Source organism: Lontra canadensis, unplaced genomic scaffold (assembly GCF_010015895.1).
Source record: "Lontra canadensis isolate GAN:19392208 unplaced genomic scaffold, GSC_riverotter_1.0 scaffold24, whole genome shotgun sequence".
NCBI lineage: Eukaryota > Metazoa > Chordata > Mammalia > Carnivora > Mustelidae > Lontra > Lontra canadensis.
Genome location: NW_022631018.1, coordinates 7,368,565 through 7,390,219, shown reverse-complemented (window position 1 = coordinate 7,390,219; position 21,655 = coordinate 7,368,565). Strand labels below are relative to the sequence as shown.

General features: G+C 40.7%; 1 protein-coding gene across 2 annotated transcripts in view; it reads right to left on the bottom strand.

Moving 5' to 3' along the window:
- The window catches only part of ACBD6 (acyl-CoA binding domain containing 6), a 200,692-nt gene extending 179,899 nt beyond the window's left edge, over window positions 1–20,793 (bottom strand). For both annotated transcript variants that reach the window (XM_032862718.1, XM_032862719.1), the window contains exons 1-3: window positions 20,276–20,793; window positions 12,157–12,221; window positions 8,190–8,286 (exon numbers count right to left, since the gene is read on the bottom strand). In XM_032862718.1, coding sequence (XP_032718609.1) covers window positions 8,190–8,286; window positions 12,157–12,221; window positions 20,276–20,497 — 384 coding nt within the window. In that variant the 5' untranslated portion in view covers window positions 20,498–20,793. The remainder of the gene's footprint in view (window positions 1–8,189; window positions 8,287–12,156; window positions 12,222–20,275) is intronic.
- Window positions 20,794–21,655: the final 862 nt, after the last annotated feature.

Sequence of the window (21,655 nt, the reverse complement as noted above, 5' to 3'; positions counted from 1 at the left end):
CTACCACCAGAACCGAGGTCCTGCAAAACTCCTAGTCAGGAGACATGGTGCAGATGGGTTTGGGCTGGTCTCCTAGGGGACTGGCCCTGCCAGGCTGGGACCAAGGCAAGTCTTACTGGGAAGAGTGACTCCATCAAAGCACGGGGCAGGGCTTGCTATAAGCAAGTTAGGTAGCAAGTGCTGGCACTGTACTGGTTCCCACAGATGGCTCTGCTTATGCTGTGGTGTATGGGAGGGAAATGGCACCTGCCAGTTCCCTTGTTCCTGAAGGGATCTCTCTATGAACTCTGATTTTCTGGGATACACTCAGAGATAAGCAAAAAACCTTCCCACTATGTGCCCCAGGAGCTCTTTAGATCATTGTGTCTACACTATCTGTTTGCAGGATGTTTGTCCTGCCTTCTCTCCAAGGGCAGCCTCAATGCCTATGGGCTCTCCTAAGCCAAGCCCACTGACCTTTAAGTCCAGATGTTAAACCCTGCTGGTTTTGAGACTTCATGAAATTCAGCCCTTGTTGAAGCCCTTTCTAAACCAATAGCTATGCAGATTCGTTTTCCCCATGCACTCTCCTGTGTGCTAATCTGTATCTCACCTCTCTCTACAATCATGGCTTCCTCCCCATTACAGCAGCCGCATTCTATTTCTCTCCCAAAATGAGTCTCTGTACTTCCTACACTCTTGGATGTGGCCTCTTCCCTGCCTTTAGTTGTTGAGTTTGTTGTGACAGTCCTCAGGTCAGTTCTGGGGCATTTAAGATATAGTTATCTAGTTGTATTAGTGGCAGGAAGTGTGCCTAGGGTCCTTGTACTCTGCACCATCTCCCCAACATCTGCCAACACGTTTTATATCTTAAATTTACATGTTGTTCTATATCAACTGACCTAAAAAAATCAGAGTGGGGAAGAGATAAAATGGGGTTTGAGGTGGGTCCCAAATCCAATAACTAGTGTCTATGTGAGAAAAAGGAAAGGAAGATTTGGATACAGACATGCTGGGAAGAAGGCCATGTAGACAGAGGCAGAAACTGGAGTTACGCTGACACAAGTCAAAGAACACCCAGGGCCACCAGAAGCTGGTAGCAGTAAGAGAGGATTCTACCCTACAGCCTTCAATGAGAACATGGCTTTGCTAACACTTGATTTTGGACCTTGAGCCTCCAGAACTGTGAGAGAATAAATTTCTGTTGTTTTATACTACAAAGTACCAGTTTGTGATACTTTGCTATGGCAATTCTAGGAAACTGATATCACCTGTAACATTTTGTGACAAAAAGTAATAAACGGCTCAAAGATTGATGGGGACATATCAAAAGAAGACAAGAGCCATCCTGAAGAAGCTCCCAGTGACCAAATAATGATAGTAATGGACTGTAGCCCATCGAATAAAACAGAAATCTATGAGTATATACAGTACAGATATACAGACCTGGATGCTGGAAGAAGCAATCAGCCATGGGCCCTGAGCACCTCTACGCATTCTCCTCTGGTATGCCAGGCTCTGACTACTCTCTACCTGGGCCATTTCTCAGGGTTGTGTGAATAGCAAGCAACTCAGGGATGAGGGTATTTTCCCAATCCCTGACAAAGAGCAGGCGTGCTTCCATGTGCTATGAAAGTGGTGAATCCCCAAAGCTCAGTGCTCCTTCGCTGTAACACAACCCACTGCATATGCAGGAATCCATCTAGGCTGCATCATCCCTCTGGGACTTGGGGGATTCGAGAAACCAATGCAAATCAAATACATCTCATGCAGTTTGGCATACCGTGAATAATAAAGGCCTTTGGCCCAGATCCAGGAGTCATACCTCTGCCAGCATCTAAGAAACAGTAACAGACTAACTTATTAGCTTACAAGTAGGGTACAATCCTAGATCTTTCATAGTTCTCGACAATGAATAAATAAATAAACAGGGGAGAAGGGAAAGCCCATGTTTATAGACGAATGCCAAATAATAAACGTAGAAGAAATGATGGGAGTTGAAAAATCATTAATGGATATTAAAACTAGTGGGTAGGGGCACCTGGGTGGCTCATTCAGTTAAGTGGCGACCTTCAGCTTGGGGTCATGATCCTGGGGTCCTGGGATTAAGCCCTACATCCGGCTCCCTGGTCAGCGGACAGCCTGCCTCTCCTTCTCCCTCTGCCTGCCGCTCTGCCTACTTGTGCTCTCTATCCCTCTGTCAAATAAATAAATAAAATCTTAAAAACAAAACTAGTCAATAAAATTTGATGAGGAAAAGGATATTTATATAGTCTCAAAGTATCTCCCCACAAATTACTAATCACAAAGGGAAAAACAGGAATTTTACAGTAGAGAAATCCGGCAGACACCACATTAAGAAAGTGATCAAAGTTAACATTATCAACATTGGGACTAAATAGACATCATGTATCTCCTGGTATAACGCACTGAGAAGGACAAAATCCTGCGGTATTTCTCCTAAAAATGTATAATCTGAATCTAATTATGAGGAAACATCAGAACAGCCCAAACTGGGACATTCTACACAAGAGCTGGCCTATATTCTTCAAAACTATCATAGTATAGAAAGAAAAAGAAAGGCTAAGTAACTGTTCCAGACTAAAGGAGGCTGAAGAAACAACTAAATACAGTGCATGATCCTGGAATGGATGATAGATCAGAATGTTTCAAAGAACTATGAAGATTTTTTAAATAAATGATAAATTTGAATATGGCTCATAGATTCAACAATATTGAATCAATATTAAAATTCCTGATTTTAAGAAAAAAGAACTATAGTACACTGTTGGTTAGAATATAAATTGGTACAGCCATTATAGGAAACAGCATGGAGGTTCCTCAAAAAAAATTAAAAATAGGGGGGGTTCTTGGGTGGCTTAGTCAGTTAAGTGTCTGACTTCGGCTCAGGTCATGATCTCAGGATCCTGGGATCCAGCCCTGCATCAGGCTCCACACTCAGCAGGGAGTCAGCTTCCCCCTCTCTTTCTGCCCCGTCTCCCAGACATGGGCACACACCCGTGCGTACACTCTCTTTCTCTCAAATAAATAAATAAATAAAATCTTTCAAAAAAATTAAAAATAGAACTTTCATGTGATCCAATAATGCCAGTTCTGGGTATATATCTAAAGGAAATGAAATCAGGATCTTAAAGAGATATCTGCACAACCATGTTCACTGCAGCATTATTCACAATAACTAAGATACGGAAATAATCTATGGATGAATGGATAAAGAAGATGTGGTATGTGTGTCTGTGTGTATATATATATACACACATACACATCCATACATACACACACAATGGAATATTATTCAGCCATGAGAAAGAAGCAAATCCTGACAACATAGATGAACCTGGAGGACATTATGCTAAGTGAAATAAACCAGACAAATATTATATGATCTCACTTTGATGTAGAATTTAATGAAATTAAAAAGTCAAACTCACAGCAGCAGCAAACAGAGTAGGTGATTACTAGGGGCTGGTGGGGAATGGGAGACAGGGAGATGTTGGTCAAAGGGTATAAAATTGCAGTTATGCAGGATAAATAAATCTAGAGATCTAATATACAGGCATGATAGGGGCGCCTGACTTGCTCAGTTGGTAGAGCACGTGATTCTTGATCTCCAGGTCATAAGTTCAAGCTCCACACCGGGCATGGAGTTTACTTTTAAAAAAAATTCTTAAAAATTAAAAAAAAAATAATATACAGGCATGATGACTATAATAAATAATGCTGTACTGAATACTAAAAATATGCTGAGAGAGTAAATCAGGTAGTCTCACCACAAAAAAAAAAAGATAACTATATGAGAAGGTATATTAGTTAGACTATAGTAACCATTTCACTATATGTACACCAAATCACAGTGTATACCTTAAATATATATAATTGACGTGTGTTTGTATACAGAATGCCCTGCAGGAACTCTGAGCCCAGAGGGTCTTAAAAAAAAAAAAAAAAAAGAAAGAAAGAAATTTCAAAACTCATGACACCAAAAAAAGTCCAAATTTTTATAATGATGGTATAATGATAAAGTCCTTGTTCTAAGAAATAATGAAGTATTTAGTGATTAAGGGACACGGTATCTGCGACTTATCTAAAATGGTCTGCAACTTATGTAAAATGGTTCAGAAAAAATTTGAGTGTGCATATAAATAGGGAGAATGCTAAAGCAAATATAGACAACTGGTATATCTAGGGGCAATTGGGTGGCTCAGTCGGTTGAGCGGCTGCCTTCAGCTCAGGTCATGATCTCAGAATCCTGGGATCGAGCCCCACATGGGGTTCCCTGCTCAGCGAGGAGCCTGCTTCTCTCTTTCCTCACCCACCTGCCTCCTGCCCCCCACTGGTGCTCTCTCTCACTCTTCTCTCGAGTAAATAAAATCTTAAAAAAAAAAAAAAAGTTAAAATAAACAATTGGTATATCTTAAAGACTATCCAGAAGTTCCTTGCACTATTTCTGAAACTTGAAAAAAATTATATCACATATATATTAGTTAATAATGTACCATTATTATTAATACATTATATTATATAATATATATGTTGTATTATATATTAATACATTAGTTAATATTATTTAATTCATAATTACTTATTAAATATTATTTATTTGAAATCTGCTAAAAGAGTAGATACCAAGGGTTCACAGCTCCAAAACAAACGGTAACCATGAAAGGTAATGAAAACGTTCATTAGTTTAACTGTGAGAATCATTTCACAATGTATACATGTATCAAAGAGTAAAACATCATGCTGTACATCTTACATGGATACAATTTTTGTCAAAAATCATAAAAATAAGTTATACCAAAATAAAAACTTAACCCCTCTCCCTGGCAAAAAAAAAAAATAAGGCAAAAGAATTGCCTTGATTAGATACTGGACAGCACATTCTTTTTTTTTTTTTTTTTTAAAGATTTTATTTATTTATTTGACAGATCACAAGTAGGCAGAGAGGCAGGCAGAGAGAGAGAGAGGAAGGAAAGCAGGCTCCCTGCTGAGCAGAGAGCCCGATGTGGGGCTCAATCCCAGAACCTTGGGATCATGACCTGAGCCGAAAGTAGAGGCTTTAACCCACTGAGCCACCCCGGCACCCCTGGACAGCACATTCTTGAAATAAGATGAAACATAAGAGAAAACACAGTCAAGGGTTTACATTTTAAGTTATTGTTCATTTTATACTTCACTTCATACTCCATGGAGCTTTGATTAAAACAGTAACTACCTTTACTTGAATTTTTCATATACATACACACCCATAAGTTTAGATGGATGCTATACATATTTTTTATACATATACAGATGTATATGTGTGTAAATACATGTAAATATAAAATGCCAGATGTAGAAAAGAAAAACAGAGAGATTAAGAGTGGGGCTCTGAACTCCTATACAGGCAAGTCTAAATCCCAGCACCATCACTGATAAGCTGGCTAATCTTGGGCAAGACAATAAACCGCTCTGTGCCTGAATCTCCTCATTTTTAAAATGCAGACAATAGGGGCACCTGAGTGGCTCAGTTTGTTAAGCATCTGCCCTCGGCTCAGGTTATGATCTCAGGGTCCTGGGAGGGAGCCCCCATCAGGCTCCCTGATCAGCTAGGAGTCTGCTTCTCCCTCTGCCCTGCCCCCCTTCCTTCCCCCTCCTTGTGCTCTCTCTCTTTCCAATAAATAATTCTAAAAAAAATTTTTTTTAAAAGATTCTCTTTAAAATGTAGACAATAATAGTTTCTAATCTAAGATTCTTATGGGGGCGCTTGGGTGGCACAGTCAGTACGGCATGCAACTCTTGATTTTGGGGTCATGAGTTTGAGCCCCACACTGGGTTTAGAGACTACTTAAAAATTAAAAAAAAATCTTACAATTCTTGTGAAGATTTCAAAGGACAACACATGTAAAGAGCTTAGCACATTTAGCAATGAGAGTTGTTATTATTTCACTGGTTTCCGAAACTAGTACCAAAAGAAAATGATTCTCTACCTAAAAGATAATAAATGAAATACCAAATGTCTTGAGATTGCAGTTACAAACTACTTCATACCAGTCAGAAAGAAAGGGAAAAAAAAGCCGAGTCAAAGGGGACCAGACCAGAATGTTTAAATTAAAATTTAAACAAAAATAAAAAATTAAACAAAATAAAAAATTAAAAATTTAAACAAAACAAAATTCCTCTTTACAACTAGATTACAGATGTCAAAACATTTTGAGAACAATGTAGTAAGAATGATCGATTTTTTTTTTTTTTAAGAGAAAGAAAGAGAGCACGTGCAGGACACAGGGGTTGGGGGGAAGCAGAGGGAGAATCTTAAGCAGGCTCCACATCCAGCACAGAGCCCCACAGGCTGATCTCATGACCCTGAGAAAATTATCTTTATTTGAAAGTTCCTTTGATCCTGCTTAGTTTCCTCAAATTTATATTCAATAGGTGAGATTTACAGGGTTTTTGTTTACAAATTTCTTTTAAAAGCATCCTTACCGCCTGTTTAAATTTCCGAAAGGAAAAACTACCCGACCACATGGACTCTGCAACCATTTGTAAAAGTTCCAGTTAACAGGAGCGCCTGGGTGGCTCGGTCAGTTGAACATCCACTCTTGGTTTCAGCTCAGGTCATGATCTCATGTGTCCGTTGTGAGATCGAGCCCAAAATTGGGCTCCAGGCTTGACGAGGAGTCTGTTTGAAGATTCTCTCCCTCTGCCCCTCCCCTCCTCCTGCATACGTGCACACATGCACACACATGCATGCACACATGCACACACATGCACACACACACACATTCTCTCTCTCTCTCTTAGGAAAAATAAATCTTTAAAAAAAAAAAGAGTGGTGGTTAACGGAATTTTATTTAGTAATTAAGGTACTGAAGGTGAATAATAAATTATGTCATTTATCAGAACTTATAAACTCAAATGCCTACATAGGCCAGGCATCAGAAACAATCACATAAAATCAATAGGGAAGAACTAAGACCCACAGAGACTAAAGAGCAAAGTACTCACCAAAACGCATTCAAACTCAAGTTTTGTTTTGTTTTTTAAACATTGTGACATATGTGTTCAGGCTGTTTTCACCACTTAATTTCAGATACAAAGTCCTTAGGACCTTTATGATACACATTTGTATGCAAACTTGATGTTTCATAAAAGATACTAACAAAATGGATTATTTCTGAAAATATTCATGCACATCAAAAACATCACGAAATGTTTCAATGACTTCAGAAAGGCAGTTTTATCTTTAAAGATATCCTAAATGGGTTACCTCTCCCTCTTTGTGCTCACAATTCAGATACACTTTCATACGTCATAATACATAATCTTTAAGGTACCTTACAACTCTGACATTTTACGATACCATGATTATTAAACAAAATTCCTTCCAGCTGGTGAAACATGCGTACCTATGAAATAATTTAATTACTACCAAAACATCTGAAAATTGCTATATTCACTCATCACTGAAATGTTTGGCCTAAATATTTTTAATGAAAATTAATACTCAATTTGCATTTTTGACATGGTATTGATACTTTATCCCATTTAAATACCTGTCACCAATGTTTTTATAAAGTTTTTTGAAATAAAATACCAATCCCACCTTTATTAAAGTCTTTGAGATGTTCTCCAGTAAGTATACTAGGAAAAGAACGTACATTTAAGTGAACAATACCCAGTATCTCCAAGGTCCAAAGTAATCTCTCTTTTCCACTGGATTCCCTAGCACTTGCATCACCATTTTATACTATAATCATATTTTGTATATTTTATCTTCTATAATATGCTTTAAATTATGTAATGGCAGAAAGCCTATCTTTATATTTTATCTGCATCAAAAAGCATTTAGTACTTGTACAGAAGTGCTCGTAAAAAAAAAAATCCATTTCTCAAGAAAATGATGATCTCAAGTTAAGCTCTTTCAAATTCTGAAATGAACTGTTTTTTTACAAAATTCAGAGAAGTTCTCAATATCTGTAGCTGGCTAATATTTAAGCAAATTTTGAGGTAGATAAATATTACAATAACTCCTCCTCTCCCTCAGCCCCTCCCCACTCTCCACCCCGCCATGCTCTCTTTCTCCTCAAATAAATAAAATCTTAAAAAAAAAAACAAAAAACTTAAGCTTAGGCTTAGTTTTAAGCCTTTATTTGAGAGGAAGATGCTATGTTTTTAGAAAATATTATTTAACAATCATCAAATCTTACCTGAGGATTCCAACCTGGATCTAATTTCTTAACTACAGCAATATACTCCCGCATTGCTTGACTGGGGCTTGAATCACCAAGTGCTTTCCATGCTTCCCTACAGTAAAGAATATCCAAAATGACCTATCATTATCTATGGAAGTAACACAAATGGCACATTCCTTTTTAGTATTAAAACTGGCATGCAAATGTCCACAACAGTCAAACTATGGAAAGAACCTAGATGTCCATCAAGAGATGAATGGATAGGGGCGCCTGGGTGGCTCAGTGGGTTAAAGCCTCTGCCTTCGGCTCAGGTCATGATCCCAGAGTCCTGGGATCGAGCCCCACATCGGGCTCTCTGCTCAGCGGGGAGCCTGCTTCCTCCTCTCTCTCTGCCTGCCTCTCTGCCTACTTGTGATCTCTGTCTGTCAAATAAATAAATAAAATCTTAAAAAAAAAAAAAGAGATGAATGGATAAAGAGGATGTGATATATACATATACAACGGAATACTATGCAGCCATCAAAAGAAATAAAATCTTGCCATTTGTGACAATGTGGATGGAACTAGAGGGTGTTATGTTTAGCAAAATAAGTCAATCGGAGAAAGACAATTATCATATGATCTCCCTGATACGAGAAAGTTGAGAGGCAACGTGGGGAGTTTGGGGAGGTAGGAAAGGAATAAATGAAACAAGATGGGATCGGGAGGGAGACAAACCATAAGAGACTCTTAATCTCACAAAACAAACTGAGGGTTGCCGGGGGTAAGGGGGTAGGGAGAGGGTAGTGGGGTTATGGACATTGGGGAGGGTATGTGCTATGGTGAGTGCTGTGACGTGTGTAAACCTGGCGATTCACAGACCCGTACCCCTGGGACTAATAGTACATTATATGTTTTTAAAAAAATTTAAAAATCCAAAAAACAAAAACTGGCATGCACATTTTAAGGATGTGAGATATAGATAGAAGAAGCCATAGACGAGTAACTCTCTTTTTGCATTCACAATGGTCTATACCAACACACATTACACCCCACGACCTAAGGAGCCTTTTTAGACATTTTTTCCCCTAATCACCCTCCCCCATGAAATTTTATAACACAGATATGTTGCATATTGAATGAATTTTATTTTATTTTATTATTTTTTTTAATATTTTTATTTATTTATTTGACAGACAGGGATCACAAGTAGGCAGAGAGGCAGGCAGAGAGAGAGGGAGGAAGCAGGCTCCACGCTGAGCAGAGAGCCCGATGCAGGGCTCGATCCCACCACCCTGGGATCATGACCTGAGCCGAAGGCAGAGGCTTTAACCCACTGAGCCACCCAGGTGCCCCTGCATATTGAATGAATTTTAGAAGACCACAAACAACTGTAATATCCAAGATTTTATAACTCCCCAAACCCACCTTTCATCCCTACTGAGAATGTATGATCTACAGACCAATAAAAGTAGTTTCCACCTTATACAGCATTTTGGTAACATGGGAACTAATCACACAAAACAATATTCCTTGGGAAAATACTTTGAACTTCGAATTTAAGCTGGGAGAAATATACCTTCCCCTCTTGTTGTTATCTCATCTATAAGGTGCTGGTAGTGGCTCCCCACACAGGGACTTCAAAAAGTGAGGGGTGGTAAGGACAGAGGTAAGAATTCTAATTAGTAAGAAGGTAGGGACTACTTGCAGGATAAATATCAAGAGTAATATTTTAGTCCTGTGCCCCCTTCTGAGTCATCCTTTTCTTTTTTTTTCTGCAAGCTGCCTAGATAGGCTCCTTCTTGGTCTTGTCCTGCCAATTCTTTCTACTTTCGCCCAGGAAGTAGATCCACTGATTCACTGTAAAATATAATTCAGTGCCAAGGTTTTTTCACTACCTTCCTGCTCCCACAATGAATATAACATCTTTTTGGGCTTTTCCAAGTTTATTTTTACTGATCCTCTTTAGAGTTACCTGTGTACATCCTAACATCTACACCTAAATATATCAGCATATATCAAATGGGAAATTTAACATCAATATTATTATATAAACATAGATGACCTTCACGTTTCCCTGATTTTCCACTAATGTCCTTTGTAGATTTCTTCTCCCAGACCAGAAGCCAATCAAGATTCACACACAGCGTTGAGTTCTGTGTATCTTTAGCCTTTTTTGTCTTCCATGATACTGATATTTTTTTAAGAGTCCAAACCAGTTTTATAAGATATCTCTCAATTTGGATTTGTCTGTTTCCTCACCTACACGGTGTTCCTCCCAAAAAATGGATAATCATGATTAGAGTCAGCTTAAAGGTTTTGGCAAAAGCAATATGCAAGTGACAAGTCCTTCACAACGTATCCCATTGGCGGCACAGGACATCACTTTGTCCCACCCATCACCAAAGATAAGATTAAGGACTTGATAGAAGCAGTTTCTCCTGTCATCTTCCCTGTAATTAAAAAGTCAACTGAGGGTCAGATAGTGTATATGCTCCTCAGTAGTTTTTTATCTAATGGTTTTAGCATCCCCTGATGATTCCTGCCTGAATTATTATAGTGGTTGTAAAATCAAAACTTCAAAATTGCTAAAAAACAATGTTAAAACAGGAAAGCACAGTGGAAAAAGTAATGCTGAAGTTATGAAATTTCAGAAATTAAAACCAAAAAAAACCACAATAAAAGTTGCATCAGGTATTCTCCACAACAGTAATAAAGTGTCAGAGACCTATTGGTTATCATCAGCAGAGAGTTCTGCCAGAACGGAACTCAAAGCACTGCTTTCTTCACGGAGAAGGTCCTACACACACAAAAAGTCAGCTGAACTAAACATGGGCTTAATGACGTAACTGATTCACACTCAAGTTCAAGCTGTGCGTCTCTTTACAGCTGGGTAGCAAACAGTTCGTAGACAGGCAACTTGTCAGGGGACTGCATCTTGAGTAGCACTGCTTTAGAATGTAAAGTTAGAATCCATTTTTGGCGCTCTTCTCTTCAACCATATTTCATTTTTTTTTAAACCCCACCCTTTATACTTTTAATTCAGGGTTGATGCTTGCAAAGTTCTTCCTCCTATAACTAAGGGTCTCTATTGTATGCATTTTCTCTTTTTTTCACTTAGGGTAAGAGTAAATAAGACATCATATGATAAGGAGGAACCTCTGAATTAGAAGTAAAAAAACTGGGAAGGGATAATCTTTTTATGGATTCAGGGAAGAAGCAGGACTCAGAATCTCCCCCCTCCCACCTTTCTTCCCAAGCAGTTATTATAAGCACTTCACTGTGGTGTGGGGCGGGCAAGGTACAGAAGAGCACTAGAGATAAGATAAAATTGGGGCAGGGGAGAAGAATAATAAGGTGGGGGGGCCCCTGGGTGGCTCAGTGGGTTAAAGCCTCTGCCTTTGGCTCAGGTCATGAGGGTCCTGGGATCGAGCCCCGCATCGGGCTCTCTGCTCGGCGGGGAGCCTGCTTCGCCCTCTCTCTCTGCCTGCCTCTCTGCCTACTTGTGATCTCTGTCTGTCAAATAAATAAATAAAATCTTAAAATACACACACACACACACACACACATACATATATGTATACATACAGAGACACAAAAAAGAATAGTAACAGGGATTTATCCTGTTCTTCTCCCTTCCCATCCTCCTATCCTTTCAAAGATTCCTCCGCAGGGCAGAAGTGGTGATCCATTAGGGGCTGTATGACAGGAGAGGAAGATCTCAAGCAATAGCTCTTACCAACACTCTCTAAGAAGCTAGTCATATGTAAGGAGCATATGTCTGTCATGAACTATGTGTATACCAACATCATGGCATGAGAATCCTTTAGTAGACTTAGCTGAAAGCGGATTCTTTTAATCTCTCTCCCAACTGCATGCTGTTAGCACAGTCTTCAGCAGAGAGATTAATATAAAAATAATTCTTTAATCTGCTCACTACTTTCTAATTCCTAAACACCTAAACCATTTCCAACAACCTCATTAGAGTCCAAGAATTTCTTACCATTTTTGCTTTCCTTCAAAATCAAAGAAGCTTGGTTTAGGAGTATTGCAATTTCCAACTTTGACCTAATTGAAGGGAGGGGAAAAAATACATCAAGAACTTATTTTTCAAAGAACTGCCAGAGAAACTCTTTTTTTTCAAATTTATTTTGTATACTCAGTAACTACAGGTTAGAAAATATTTGCATCTATATAGAATAACAAAATTTAACATTCTTTGCAAAAGCAAACAAAAGAACAAATTTTAAATACAAGCTGCGTTGGCTTACTGTATAAAATCACTGTTGTCTAATTCTGTGATACATAAAAAACTATGAGTGAAAACACTTGCACTCCTAAACTAGTAGGCAAATTATATATAAAAGGCAAATTATAAATACAAATTATGTAATCCTTATTACCACTTATCATATAAAAGAATTTTCAAACATGCAACAAACAAGCTTTAAAGTACAGTTTATCAGAATTCATAATATTGTTTAGCCTCATTCTAATTACACTATCAGCATTTTACCTCTCCCAAATTCCAGGAAAATGCATACTCTTAGTAAAGTATCCTATTATGAAACTAATTGATATAAATATAGATGCTGATAGCCTTGCAAAAACTTTCAAGGGTTTTTCAACAATATAAATTCTATCTACTCCACAATAATCTTTTCTTGTTTGTCAATACTTATTTGTAACCCTCAAATGACATTTGTAGTGAAACTACATATTTTCACTCTGAGTAAACATAAATGAAATTCACATAAGTGCAGAATTCACTATCCAGCCCCCGATTCTCAACGCCAAAAATAATCTCTTTCTGATGACCTCTCACAGCATTTACTCCTATGCCTCGGACAGCACTTTCCACTTTTACCTGGTGTTACAAGGTTTTTTGTAAAGTCTCTTCTTTCTATCAGAACACAGCCTCTAGGAAACCATTCTTTTTTTTTTTTTTTTTAAAGATTTTATTTATTTATTTGAGAGAGAGACAGTGAGAGAGAGCATGAGTGAGGAGAAGGGCAGAGAGAGAAGCAGACTCCCCGTGGAGCTGGGAGCCCGATGCGGGACTCGATCCTGGGACTCTGGGATCATGACCTGGGCCGAAGGCAGTTGTCCAACCAACTGAGCCACCCAGGCGTCCCTAGGAAACCATTCTTAACTCACTCACTGCACCTTATATAGAGCCTATCCAACAGTAGAAAATGTTTTTTGAATGTGAAATGAGTATGTTAGGCATGTGTTCAACCAAATACTTATTTTTCCTAATACCACAATCGAACCCCCATCTACTCCTCAGAGACCCTCTCGCCATCTACTAATTTCATACACTTGAATTTTGCTAAAATCAACTGATGCTCTACTTGCTAATCAGACTGATCTACACACTGCTTTAAGGATTTTTATCCTGAGTTTCTCTCCCGTTACCGCCCTTGCCTGAAATGCCCTCTCCTCTTCCTTCAGCTTTTCACACCTTTCAGTCTCACTCAAAGTTCAGACTCTAAAAACCCTTTCAGTCACAATGATCTCATCCATCTCTGAATTCATTACAAGTATCATCTCCATCAATTGCTTAGCAATTAATCACATGGCCCTCTGATGAATATTAAAATGTTCACTTATACAGAAGCAGCCCTATTATAAGGGGACCAAGGGAAGAAACAGTGAGAGAACAGAAATTGCATTTCTTGATCACTATAAACCAAAAGCTTCATATATGCTATGGCAAATGAGCCATACAACAATCTTGTTAGGTCTGCCATTCCAAACTTATTTTACAAATGAGTACAGAGAACCTGAGGAGGGTTGTCTGAGCTCACGCATTAGCAAATCCCGAATTAATAGTCAGGATGTGAATTTAGAACTGTCTGACTCCAAAGTCCAATATTCCTTTTCCATAGCACTCTGTTTTACATGCCACATTGAATCTAGGCTTCAGTTCTGGCATCTCCAAAATCACTTCAATTACTAGATTGCTAGAAACATGAGAGAAAGGGTGCCTCGGTGGCTGTTAGTTAAGCATCTGCCTTTGGCTCAGGTCATGATCTTAGGGTCCTGGGATTGAGCATCATGTTGGGTTCCCAGCTCATCAGGGAGTCTTCTCCCTCTGTCTCTCCCCGCCCCCTTGTGCTCTCTTTCTCAAATAAATAAAATCTTTAAAAAGAAAGAAAGATGAAACTATGATACATCATAAAAACAGCAGTCATTACTATTTCTGTTTTTTTTTTTTAATTTTTTTTTTTAAGATTTTATTTATTTACTTGACAGGGAGAGATCACAAGTAGACAGAGAGGCAGGCAGAGAGAGAGAGAGAGAGGGAAGCAGGCTCCCTGCTGAGCAGAGAGCCCGATGCGGGACTCGATCCCAGGACCCTGAGATCATGACCTGAGCTGAAGGCAGCGGCTTAACCCACTAAGCCACCCAGGTGCCCACTATTTCTGTTTTTTATCCAGACACCAGCCAATGGCAGAAACAAATACCAATATCTGTTCTCCATTTCTCCTACAGTAATGGAAGTCTCAGCCAGACACACGGTCCTCCAGCTAAACTTATGTGACTATGCAACTTGCGCCCAGGTTCAGGGGACTGGGTATGTGTGAAAGTGGTATAAACATCTTCCTTAAAAAGAAAAGGGGGGGCACGTGGGTGGCTTAGTCAGTTAAGTGTCTGCCTTCAGCTCAGGTCATGATCCCGGAGTCCCAGGATCAAACCCCACATGGGGCTCCCTGCTCAGTGGGGAATCTACTTCTCCCTCTGCCATTCACCCTGCTTGTGCTCTCTCTTGCTCTCAAATTAATAAATAAAATCTTTTTTTAAAAAAGGGGGGAGGATTGGGGGCTTGTCTTTCCTTTCCCTGAGCCCTGACTAGAACATGCATGCAGTGATGGTGAGCCATCTCTGGTCACGCAAAGAGGATCCGAAGCAAACAGTTCTCAAACTTTCTGGTCTCATGATCCCTTTACATTCTTAAAAAATGAGGACCCCCAAGGAGCTTTGTTTATGTGGGTTATATCTATCAATATGTACCATATGAAAAATTAAAAGACATTTTAAAATATGTATTAACTCATTTAAAAATAATAAACTCGGGCAACCCTCTCAGTCCCCTCCCTCTTCTGGAGCTTTGTACTATTGCTCAATAAAGTTCACTAACGCTCAATAAAAAGTAAAATAAAAACAATAACTCATCAAGTTAATATAAGTAACAATTTTATAAAAATAACTATATTCTAAAGCACAAAAAACTCAGTGAGAAAAGTGACATTGTTGTACACTCTGCAGATCTCTTTAATGTCTGCCTTAATAGAAGGCAGTTATATTCTCATATCCACTTTTATATTCAATCTATCGCAATATGTTGCTTTGGTTGAAGTATATAAAGAAAATGCTCACACAGATATGCTATTACAAAAGAAAGAGGTATTTTAGTAGCCTTTTCAGATAACTGTGGATATTCTTCTCTGATACAAGTAGCAGTTTCTTTAAGACTGGATGCAATGTGGACTCTGATGTCATATCAATGAGTTTTTCTTACCGTTACACTAAAATCCATTGGTCTGACTTGCAATTTGAATGGCTCTTTTACTCAGACATAATCTATAACATTCCACACAACATTTGGAAAATAGGACTCACTGAGTTATGCATTCCTCCCAAATGTTGACACACTGTACAAGAGAAGTTTACAATCATTAAAATCACCACCAATCTCATCAAAAAAGTTCTTAAATATTAGGCAGCTGTCAGGTTCATGTGACAGACACAGATTTTCCAAACCTCTCATTTTCACTTGAAGGCTCAAATGTGACCACTGGCAACAAGTACTGTCAGCTGTTTTCCTTAAAGCAACAGGCTCACTTCATTCACTTTGAAGAGACCATCTGCCAAATACTCAAATTTGAATAAGCATAGTTAATCTGTGAGTTGTTTTATTAAGGAAAAATGATGTTTCATGAAAAATGTGGATAGCTCAGTTTGCAACTCAAAAATTACACAAGTGCTTTGGGGCACCTGGGTGGCTCAGTGGGTTAAGCCTCTGCCTTCGGCTCAGGTCGTGATCTCAGGGTCCTGGGATCGAGCCCCACATCGGGCTCTCTGCTCAGCAGGGAGCCTGCTTTCCCCTCTTTCTCTGCCTGCCTCTCTGTCTACTTGTGATCTCTCTCTCTCTCTCGCTCTGTCAAATAAATAAATAAAATCTTAAAAAAAAAAAATTACACAAGTGCTTTTCCTCAGTATAGCCAATATAATTCAGTGTGGATAACTGCCTTGCACGTACTCCCCATTTCATCACACACAATATTAAAAAGACTTGTACTCAAGAGTTAATATTTAATAGAAATCAATAATTTTTACCAATTTATCACAGACATTTTTAAGTGAAATTGTTTTTTTGGTTGTTTTTTTTTTACTCTGAGTATATGGTGGTGAAATAGATGATGACTAGTACAGTTTGCTTGCCACTGTCTTGATTCATGCTGATGCATCAACAGTTTTATCAAAGAGAAAAAAGGCAAATACTGTCCCAGTATTATTATGTCTAGTATTATTATTTGATCTTATAGATTTCCTAAGAAAGTCTCAGGGATTCTCAGGGGTCTCTAGTCCACAGTTTGAGAACTGCTGCCTTCAGGGAATGCCTACAGGACAGAAAAAGACTGAGCCCCTGGATGACCTCATGAAGCAGAATCACTGTACCAGCCTTAGGTCACCTACCTCCAGACCACTATATGTGATGAAAATAAAAGCTCAGCAGCTGACCCTGTATTCTAACTGACACAGAAGCTTCTGCATTCCCATATTCAAACAATAGTTCTGGATCAGCAAAGACTGGATAAATACAACTACAGGATTTTAGGATATGATGAGTAACAGTTTCCAAATCATTAACGAATCATAAGCTATAAAGCAGAGTTCTAAAATGTGCCACTTTAACAAAACACCTAAACCCTGTCCTGATATATATATGATATAGCCAATGCCCTTCAAACAGAATGTTTTAACAAAGGGGGCTAATGGCAAATGCCAGTGAATCAATCATGTGTGGCCAGGTTAAAGTAGAACATGTTGGGTATCCTTGCTGTGCTAAAGCTGAAGGCTCCTGTAAAACGAAGCTAACAGGGGTTTGAAATGTTCATTGTCCTAGAGTTTTCACAGGTGTCAGATAGTTATCTTTTGCTGTGAAAGTGTAGGCTAATGCAGAGGACCAAAAAACCGTTCACTGGTGTGATGTTTTTGAAACCATCAAAAGATGATTTTGGAGCCACAGGCTTATCCGAGACTGAAAGAGCTATGATGTTAGGTAAATTTAGGGCTCTGCCTAAGAAAAGAAAGTCCACAGCTCACCTTATTTTTATTATCTTCCTGGGGACAACTTTATTTCATCCGGCTTCCAAAATACAGTGCTACTCTGAATACAAAATGTAATTGTTTCATGAGAAATTCTGGTCCACCATGCATCAATTATATTGGAATTTCAACCTTATCATCCTATCAAAGATGCTATTTTTTAAAATTTTATTTATGTATTTGACAGAGAGAGAGCGCAAGTACAAGCAGGGGGAGCAGCAGGAGGAGAAGCAGGATCCCCACTAAGCACGGAGCCTAATGCGGGTCTCGATCCCAGGACCCTGGGATCATGACCCGAGCTGAAGGCATGACCCTGGGATCATGACTGAGCCACCCAGGCACCCCAAATACGCTATTTTTAACACTATCTCAGAATTCTACTAAAAATAAAATATTGAGGGGCGTGTGGGTGGCTCAATGGGTTAAGCCTCTTCCTTGGCTGCGGTCATGATCTCAGGGTCCTGGGATCGAGCCCCACATCGGGCTCTCTCCTCGGCAGGGAGCCTGCTTCCCCCGGCTTCTCTCTCTCTGCCTGCCTCTCTGCCTACTTGTGATCTCTGTCAAATGAATAAATAAAATCTTTTTAAAAATAAATGAATAAATAAAATATTGAGGAGGGCCTGGGTGTCTCAATCAGTTAAGTATCCGACTCAGGTTCAGCTCAGGTCATGATGGGGGCGGGGGGCAGCGAGGCCATGAGATGGAGCCCCGCCTCAGGCTCCACACTGGGCATAGAGCCTGATTAGGATTCTCTCTCCCTCTCAAACAAAAAAAAAAAAAAAAGAAAAGAAAAAGAAAAAATTAGAAGAGATTGATAAAAATTGTGTCCCAATGTCATATCTAAGAAAGCATAATCTTATTCTGTAACAACAAAGAATTTTATTTCTGGATACAGAATATTTCTAAATACCTTAACAACGAGTTCTTGAAAGGGTGAGGGACATACCTCTTCCAGAATTATCTGGATGAAGTGAGGATACATGAGACAGAATGATTACCAGTTGACAGTGACTAGAGTTCACTGATAACTCAGAAATCAGATATTAATAATGATGACACACTATTATCAGTAAGTAAAATTATGTCCTCAAAAGAAAAAGAATGTTCTCTAGGGAATTTGGAGACAAATGGTCTAACGCTGCCCAGAGAATTATTAGCCAGACATGTTAAAGGTCCTAGCACAATGTTCAATAAACTCTTGTTAAATAACTGAAAGTTTCATTTTAATGTTATTGGGACAGGAAAAATAACCAAAGAGAAAAAAAGATATCCAGAACTTCTGCAAGAAAGCAAATTCCAAGGCCAATTCAGGGGCGGTTTTCAATCAACACTGTAATTTGTACCCTATATATCCATAGCTATGTCTCTCAAGTCCCTTTAACCAGTATTCATAACTGAAATTCATCAGTCTTCAAAAGAAGGTTCATCTCTATTCAGTATATATTCAGTTGAAGAATACAGAGGGACCCTACAACTTTTTTTTTTTTTTTTTTAAAGAATATAGGAGAAGGGGCACCTGGGTGGCTCAGTGGGTCAAGCCTCTGCCTTCAGCTCGGGTCATGATCCCAGGGTCCTGGGATCGAGCCGCACATCGGGCTCTCTGCTCGGCGGGGAGCCTCCTTCCCCCTCTCTCCCTGCCTGCCTCTCTGCCTACTTGTGATCTCTGTCAAATAAATAAAATCTTAAAAAAAAAAAAAAAAAAAAAAGAATACAGGAGGAAACAGATACCAAGAAGCAAAAGAAAGGTTAAAATTTTTTGGTAAAATAAAATGGACTATTCCCCAGAACATCTTTGTTTCCAGTGTTCCAAAGAGGAGTTTTCCTAAAATGTTACTTAACTCTTGTTAGCAATTTTTCACGTGTTTAAATCTAGACTCAAGAAACTTTCCAAGACTCTCGAAGGCAAATACCATGATGCTTTTTCTTCTTTGCACTCGCGGCAGGCGTAACACCCAAGTGTTTTGCACAGAAAAGATGTTATACAAGTACTGGTATATTAAAATAAAGCAATTATTTCTCCTTCTGGTACCTTCAACTCTTTGAATGATAAATTAAACATGTCTTAAACGACATTACGATTATGAAGTTCAGAGCTTTAGAGTCAGGAGCTACAATCTAGTTCCAGTTCTAACTGATTTGTCTGTATGACCCTAGGAAGTTATCTACTCTCTTTGGGTTTCCCTTTTCTTTCCAGCCAAAGAAGGGGATTATTTCACCTGGTGTTTACTAGCTCTAAACAGTATCTTTATAATAGCATCTAACAGTCAGAAGCCCATCCAATCAAAACATAAGTCTAATATATTTAGGATTTTAAAAATACAATGACAAAATTATAATACCTTATTTTGCATTGCATCACCTTTTTATTACGATCATATAATTCTCCTGGATCTCACAATTTTCTTTAACATTACTTCCATATGACCATATTACTTCCATAATTACCTCCATATGACCCTTCAGCAAGACTGAATGAAAAATCTTATTTTGTCATCCTCATTTTGTAAAGGTTCTGAAGCTGGTAAAACCATAAGTGCAAGGTCACTGTGCAAGTCAAAGAAGACATGGAAAGCTGTCATTCGGTGTCCAGCCAAATACCACTTCCAGGATAGCAGACAGGCCCTTTCCATATTCAGGATTCTAATCCTTAGCAGATGATTATACACACACACACGCAAACTTCATTGCACCTAGCCATCAACCAAGCACGGTTAACTATTCCATTTTGGAGGACACAGAAGGCCTCTGGCCGCTCTCCCGCATCCACCCCTTCCCCAGGATTTTACCTGCTTGTACCTGGCGTACAGGTACAAGAGCTGCTCCCTGCTGGCCACCTGGACCAGGCCTTGGAGGTGCGCTGCAGCCTTCTCAAAGAGCTCTGTCAGACTCCCGGACGCCTCGGTCTCGGGACTCTGGAGGGATTCCACATCACCGGAGTCGTCCCCCGAGCTCAGCTCTCCGCCGCTGTCGCCCGTGGTAGCCCCCGCGGGCAGGAATGGCGAGGCCATGTGTCCTCGCTCGGTCCGTCCCTCTGTGTCCGCTCAGTGCTCCTCGGAGGGAGGGTAACGCCGGCTCCCGGGCCTGGCCCACCAGTCTCGGTCGAGAGCCCGACCTCGAGTCGGACCCAAGCTCACTTACTCCGCGCGGCCTCGCGTAACTGTGCCTCCCTCACACCTCTCTCCCGGGCGCGCAGGGCACCCGCGGCGGCTCGCCCCCGGACGAGCCGGTCTCCTCCGCCTGCCTCTGGCTAACCGAGTGCTCGGGCCCGACCCAGGTTCCTCCACCCGCGAGGCGGTGGGTCGGGGGTCGGAGCGCGGCTGGCGGCTCGGGCGGCCGGGGCGGGCCGGGAAGGGGGCGGCGTGCGCGCGGGGCGGGACGGAGGCGGCGTGCACGCGGGGCGGGGCGGGGCGAGGCGGCGTGCACGCGGGGCGGGGAGGGGCGGGGCGAGGCGGCGTACGCGCCTGAGCACGCGTCCGAGCACGCGCACGAGGTGAGGCCTGGCGGAAGCTCCGCGGTGGGCGGGCGAGCGTGGGCGGGCGAGCGTGGGCGGGCGGGGCGCCCTCCTCTAGGAGAACTCGCGGGGTCGCTTTAGGGAGATGTCGCACGGAGAAACTGTCCTCAGTCGTTGGGATGTCCACTAATCGTTTCGCTGAAATTACCAATCCCTAAGTCTGGAAATTGTTCTCGGAATAGGTCTTCGCGGCGGGAAAGGAGGCCGTCGGTTTGGTAGTGTAACGGTAGGAGCGGAGTCGCGGGAAACACCGAGCTGAGGACGAAGGTTCCGCCTGCGCCCACTCCGCGGATGGTGTGTCCCCGGCGCCCCCAGACTGGCCACGGATCCCTGCCGGCGCGTCTGTTGCTTGAGAGCTTGGTTTTAACTTGAATGATGGGTAAAAATTGGGGAGGTGGGGCCTTCACCGCCCAAGCCTTGTGACTGGTCCGGGTCTGGCTTTGGGCGCCTGAGGAACCCCCCACGTCCGGGCTGTGCGGGGCCGCCCCCGGGCCCCCAGCCGTTAGCACGAGTCTCCTCTGACAGGGCCCCTGCCATTGTGTTTTGAAGACACAAGTGAAACCGAAAAGTCTGATACAGTTCTGCCCTGACGGAACTTAACACAAAACTACCCAAGAACTGCAGCGTGATTGTAATAATTAACTTTCACTTAGCG